Source organism: Octodon degus, unplaced genomic scaffold, assembly GCF_000260255.1.
Source record: "Octodon degus isolate 3935 unplaced genomic scaffold, OctDeg1.0 scaffold00235, whole genome shotgun sequence".
Lineage (NCBI taxonomy): Eukaryota > Metazoa > Chordata > Mammalia > Rodentia > Octodontidae > Octodon > Octodon degus.
Window position 1 is genome coordinate 2,265,333 of NW_004524811.1, and position 7,226 is coordinate 2,272,558.

General features: G+C 39.3%; 1 protein-coding gene across 1 annotated transcript in view; it reads right to left on the reverse strand.

Annotated features, from left to right (window-relative positions):
* Corin (corin, serine peptidase) overlaps positions 1-7,226 on the reverse strand; it is a 303,897-nt gene that overhangs the window by 233,351 nt on the left and 63,320 nt on the right. Inside the window, exon 3 of the mRNA XM_023705996.1 lies at positions 4,157-4,360. Within this exon, the coding sequence (XP_023561764.1) occupies positions 4,157-4,360 (204 nt within the window). The remainder of the gene's footprint in view (positions 1-4,156; positions 4,361-7,226) is intronic.

The window sequence follows — 7,226 nt, forward strand, 5'->3', positions numbered from 1 at the left end:
GGAGAAGTGAAATACTTCCATGACAAAGAACAACTTAAGAATTTCATGAGAGCACAGGCCCAGGCCCAGCAAGTGAGTGAGACAACCCAGGGCTGCAGGAACTGGAATAGGACCAGAGCACAGGCCCAGCATGTGAGTGAGACCACCCAGGGCACGCGGATCCTCATTCAATCCAGTGTACAGGCCCAGCAAAGCACCCTGCAGCAGAACTCCCTGCAAAGAGGCTAGAGGCAAGACCCACCCAGCTGATTCAGGAGCAGAACAGCTTGCCAGCGAGACACAAAGGGTTCAACTCTATCGGCTGCGGCAGAAAGAAGTGGAGCACAGCAGCCAGATCCAAACAACACCCACCGGGAGGAATCTAAACTTTGTAGATCCGAACCTGGTGCTAAGGTAATAACTCTATCTAAGCTCTACACCAAAGGTCAGAAGACAGTGGTATACAAAATGACAAAGAGAAGGAACAAAATGCAGTCTCAGACCCCCAGTCCACCCAGTACAACTGCAGAAGACACTAGCACTGAGGAAAATGGAAATCACACGCCAGATATCTCTGAAATAATAGCATTGACAGTAAAGAATCAACTGCACAAAGGTATAGAAGAAATCAGATCAGAAATAATTTCGGAACTAAAAAATGTAGTGGTAACTATAATCAAAGAAGTACTAAGTGCTTCTAAAGAATACATTGATAAAGAAAAATAGAGCAGAAAATAAAAATGATGGAACCCCTGAATAAACAATCTAGGAAAGAAATAGAATCTATGAAACAGGTTCAAAGTGATATACAGGAAGTGAAAATCTCAATCACAAGCTGGCAAAACCGTTTGTGTGAAAGTGAAAATAGACTTTCTGACCTGAAAGACACCATTGCAGCTAGTGAAAAAGTAAGAAAAGATCTCTTTAAAACAACTAGGATGCAGGAAAAAAAATGATTCAATACCTACAAGACAATGCAAAGATGAACAATGTGAGACTAATAGGCATAAATGAGAAGGAAGGAGTCAATACAAGTGATATAAAAATAATATGGGCAGAAGTAATAGCAGAAAACGTCCCAAATATGGGGCAACAATCTGACATTCAGTAACCGAAGCATAGAGAACTCCACATAACATCAATCCAATTAAAACGACACACAGACATATAATAATCAAGATCCCAGAAATTCAGCATAGGAACAGTATACTAAAAGATGCTAAAGGAAAGAAACAGATCACATTTAAAGGAAAACTGATCGGAATAACAGCAGATTTCTCTTCACAAACCATCAAGTCAAGAAGAGCATGGAGCAAAGTACTTCAAGTCTTGCAAGAAAACAAATTCCAACCCAGACTGATATATCCTGCAAAACTCTCTTTCAAGTATAATGGAGAAGTGAAATACTTCCATGACAAATAACAACTAAAAAATTCATAATGACAAAGCCAAGCCTACACAGACTACCAAATGATGTTCTAGAGAGCAAATGGATCACAGCCCCATGAATGAGAATGGAAAGAATCCACCAAATAGGGCAAACAATTAAACACAGGAGAATAAGAAGTATACAACAGTAGTCTTTCAGTTATTCTTTTGTGTTCAGCAGCACTGCAAGCATGCACCTCAACACGCAGCTTTTCTAGGTTCATAACTTTTATTTTACTAATTTACATCATATGTGTAATAGAAACAAAGTTTAAAAGAAATATGGTGGGGAAATAGAAGCACTGAGAGAATGTCATAATGTATGAAAGGAATCTGAGTGACTAATATTAATTTTCGTGTCCTACAGCCGCATCTAAATGGAAGCATTTATTGCATGAACTTTTGGGTTTACCATCTTTTCATGGCATAAAGTTTTTGTGATATAGGGAAGGTCAGAAAGCTTAGCAAATTAAAGCACCTGCTTAATCAGGCAGAGCTACCAGGGGTTCTATCCCCAGAGTGTTGTTATGGCCCCGGGCTCTGAGAGGGCAACTGAGACTGGGCATGGTGGCACACACCTGTAATCCTAGCTCTTGGGAGGCTGAAAACAGTTGGCACACAACAAGTCCCATCTGTATAAAAAGAGTCTGCAGGGTCTCAATAAAAGATTGAGATTTATCTATGTTGTGCTTATATGTAATTTGTTCTCTTGTACTGAATAAACTCTATTGCCTGGCTCTAAAAAATATGTAAAGAAGTAAACACTTAAAAAGCACTAAGAAAGGCGTCTCAAGATCTGAAAACTAGTGCCAGCATACAGCTCAACAGTGCAGTACCTTCCTGGCAAGCATGAGGTCTTGAGTTTGATAAAAGACCAAAAACAAAAGATAAAGAAAAAGAAATGTCAAGATCTGAAACCCAATGCCCTGTGCACCAACTACTAAGCAAGCTATTAACTACTTGTGTCAACTCAGCTTCGCACCTTGAACAGTGGTGAGAGATTGCCTGTCCTGAGAATCTCATCACTTAGGTATGAGAATCACAAGGAAAATATTCAGACAAGTCCCAAAAACTATCAAAAGCTCTATTATCACAGGCTAGTGCTGTTAGTAAAATGTATGAAAAGTTATCAAATTTCTTGCAATAAGTTATGTGGACAGTAAAGTGAGTCTATGCAGATAGATACCAAAAGTCAATGCTAAATAATAAATATATCTTCTGAAGCAGTACTCCAGCCCCAGAAAGAAAAAATGAGCCAAGCAGACTTCTACCAAATTTCCAAACTGAGGAACAACCACCGTGCTTCTTTACTCTTTGGTCTGTATGTTTGTTGATCTTACTTGAGTCTTTAAAAATGGTGGAACTTTCAAGCCACAGGCAAATCCACTTAGTAAAAGAAAGCAACAATTGTTGTAATTGCAACCACATTAATGTGGCTGTTTTAATTTAAATTATTTCTGCACTTCTGATGGAAAACACATACAAATAATAAGAGGTAAACACATGACCAAAATATAAAACATCAAAATTAAACTCTTGAAGAAAATAAATTTAACCTGGCCTAATTCTGATTTGCAACACTGCTGTCAGATAAAGAACTGGTCTCCCTAGAAATCACTGGTGAGCGCTAAGCATCAGAAATAGTTAATGCAGAGTGCTCAGTGAAACAACGGCCCTCAGATGGTCTGACTTTTGGGGTCTGGAGCAAGAGAATAATCCTGCTTCTCCTCAAACACTAGCAAACATACACTGCAATAGCTAAAGGGCAATTTAATCTTTTCCTTCCTGGCTTAGACTAAAAATAAATATTCTGTCCCGGACCTAAGATGTCTATCCCAGTGTGCATTTCAAGAACAAGAAAGAAAAGAAAATGACCATGGATGGATGGGCTCTGTGTAGTTTCCAGCCATATAACCTTATCATCCTGGTAAGTGTCAAGCAAGAGGCAAAACAACTGTGGGAAAAGGTCTCAGTTTTTATCAGGTTTTCATGTTTGGATGAGAGCCACAGTTCTTGGCACTCTCCATGCAAATCTGCTCCCACCAAGCAGTCTAGAAGTTCTGTGATTTTACTCAAGATCTGAGGGGTAGCAAAGGACAGAGTCACATTCCAGACTACGTTGTCTGCCATGATATCACTGTCTATCACCCACGGGAAATTGTCTCCCAGTTCCCTTTCTGCTGTGACTAACAAATTCTTCCATTTGTCCTCATGCTGAAAAGCTTTGTACAGGTCCTTTTTCTCAAGGGGGAACTTTTAGTCACCAACATGTAAACTAAGTTTCACAGTCAATTAAAGAGGGAGAAAAGGGAAACAGCTACAAAGAGCACATCAATAACTCCAAAACAGCAAGGGGCATGGGCTCACTAAATCGCTTGCCACCCACAATGTAATGCAGACCTCCAGTAAAGAACCAACAGCATAATAACTTAACTTGCTAACTTAACCATCTTCAAGTACATAACTTTAAAACACTAGCACAGACGTTCATATTAGGCAAGCAGCACAATCTTTACATAGCAGAATGTTGACGGCTTTGGCATGTTCTGGTTTCTTAGCCAGTCTCTGTCTGGACAGCAGAACTGCTGGCACCCCATGGGTAAGACTAGCGTCTTTGGCTAAGCTTCCCAGAGGAGTGGAGCTCTGCATGTATCATAGGGAGTTCAGAGCACTGGTTGCAGCAATTAAAAACCTACCTGTGGGCTCAACAGACATTAAAGGCCACTTTCACTTAGCATCTCAGACTTACTTATATTCCTGTGAATTTGGTCCTCCAAGACAGGAGCTTCCACATTCCAAGTTGGAAGGTGTAGAGTGGGTTGTGCAGTAGAAGGTGTCACTGTACTCGCGTTGTAAACTGTATTTATGAGAATAATATCAGGCACTTGAACTTCACCATCGGTTACCAAAGGTTCACTTCCATTTGATGTAAAATAGGTTGTGTTTAATGTTCCTGTGGGCCGAAAACAATATATTTAGAACATTACTCAGGCTGGGCATGGTGGCACACATTTGTGTTTCCAGCACTTGGGAGGCTGAGGCAGGGGAATCCTAAGTTCAAGATCGATCGGCTTTGGCTAAAAAAGTATATTAAAAAGTACTTTCCTGTGTGCCATTACACAGAGGCAAACACAAAGAGCAAGGGAATGGCTACTCCAACTCTCTTTCGCAAGGACAGCCAGGGGAATTTCTCTGCTACCGCAAATCACACAGCTCTGTGAAAAAACTATAATTCTCTTGAGAACTTCAGGTTTAGAGACAGAATATCCCATCTAGATTCACTGTTCCCCAAAATATCAGACAATTTTACCTCACTTGGAACTCTTTAAAAAGTGGCAGAGCTTACAATGTTTCCCTCCCACCTGCTCGGTTTCTTAATTTCATCGTGACTGTGTTCTCCAGGCTGCAGGCCACAGTTGCTCAGTACCGTCCCCACCCCACCCCCACCACCGCTGCATCCCTCGGGCCCAGGGTGCCTACTCCACCCTCTGTCTCTACAGTGTGTCTGCCACTAAAGGCCACAGGACCTCTGCCTTCACTTTGGTCTGCCCCAGAGCTTGCGCTGTGCTGCAGGGAGCTGGGCAGAACACATAACTGAACATAACAGAGGTCAAATACGCACCAAGATTTAAGTCATAGAACCCAAAGAGCACAAAATAAAGGCAAAACAAGAGAAGAAAGGAAATTATTTTTATATTTGTCCAGAAGCTAAAAAATAGAATTCATGAAATAAAAATTTGTCATTAAACTGTTATCAGCTGGCTACTTTATCAATGTATCTAAGCAGACAAGACAAGGAATCAAACCTAAAAATATTTAAAAACGCCAGCTTTCTGTTTAGGTAGAAACTTAAAAACTTTCAAAGAAACAGTGTAATTTTAACCCAGTCAGTGTTTCTGAGCATATCCACAAATATAAATGACTATGATATTGATCATTCATAAGAGCACCAAAGGGAGATTTTTTTTCCTCTAAAAGCATTTACAGGGAATGTTCCAGTTGGCTATCACTTTTCTAAAGACCCATGAGCCATGAAAAACAAAAAATATATAAATAAAATGTTTAATATCAGTCTATGGAAAAAATTTCTCTACATGTACTTGACACTTGGAAAACACTAACTCCAAATCAAAATAGAAAAACAGCTGCTTTCTAGCTAACGAAGGTCACCAATTGTGTCGGCCAGTGGATTCAAAAGAAATCCTGGAGCCTGGAAGCTAAATCCAGACAAAGTGGCGCAGGTGACATGCTCTTCAAATTCTACAACTGTAAGTATGAAATGCACTAGGGAAAATGAAGATATCATCTCATTTTCAAAATAATTTTAACATGGTGATTATTAAATAAAATATATTTCATTCACATAGAAAAATGTATTAATTCATTACATATAATTTCATTGTCATCTATTTGCCAGTTGCCCTCTCCATTGTTATTTTGACATATGGAGATTTCTCCCATAATGTGATATTTCTCTAATGTGGCTCTAATGATTATATAAAGCCCATTAATTTGATTTAATTATCACTGCTAAACTTAATAATCAGCCTCCATGTAGGTCAGCAACTCCTCAAATTTTTACTCCAGAGTAATTCTTTTAAAGTGAGTCCTCATTTGAAATATTTCAATGTTGTTCTTAGCCTTTTGTTTGTAATAACTAGCCTTACTAATAATCTTGCCTTATCTTTTTGAACCTAAATGCAATGGTTAAAAACGGTAATAGCACCTGTTTACCCTTTGAACGGTTGGCTTTTTTAGACACACTGACTTGGTCTAAAACACTGTCAAAGTACTTTGGCAAAGTGTAGAGAAAGATAACACACAATGGTTGCTGCAGCTAATGTCCCTAAGGGGGGTGGGGGGGGGAGAAGGGGAACAGGCACAAAGATGGGAGACAGCAGAAGCCTAACAGAAACATTTTTAAAACTTGAACTCAGTGGAAATTTTGTTTTCAAGAATCCCTGGAAACTGACCAACAGCCAACACAGTCAGTCATCTATTATGTATTCCTTGAACACACAAAAACTAGAGCTCATGTGAAAGGCTCAAGTCAACAATTTCTGCAGATAACCCACTACTATTGTAGACTGCTGGACTGTGTTGGATTGTTTTGCTGAATTCATGCACTTATAGTATTTAGATGCCAATGGAATACCCATCTCTGACAGGACTAAACAAAAAAAGGGGGATACAAAGGAAGGACCATTTTGTATCTGTATATGCAGAATAGTTAAGATAAATATAAAGCTACTTTCTCTTAATTCAATGAGAAGAAATATTTGTACTAATAGTGTTTGGACAGGATATCATGTCTGCATCTTGTGCTATGAATAACTACTATGAGGACAACAATATGCAATGTATTAATTATTGTAACTGTCCTAGTAACCTGTTTTGAAACTGTCTCATTGCTATTTGTTTCTCAATAAAATAAAAAAACTAGAGCTCAGTAAAACTAGATCCTGTTAGTCTGCACCATAATGAGCTGTGTGAAATGCTGAGAGATCCTAGCCCACAGCGAAATGTCCATTCTTATAACATCAGGCCACCATTTTCTTCATTTCTGTTTTTAGGAAGAAATGATTAAAAGTTCCAGTCACCTAACCACCTGGGTTTCAGTCCCTTCCAAGCTCTCAAACACTGGGCAAACTCTCAACTGCCATGAAGTAAGGAAAAGAAAAGAATTTCCCTCATGAGGGAGTTGTTGGGACCAAAGTAGCCAACAAAAGCTCTTTGCACAAAATTATTTCTTCAATGGCTGTTAGTTGTTACTACAGTGATGGCAACAACAGTAACAGTGTCTTCCACAGGGCTGCTGA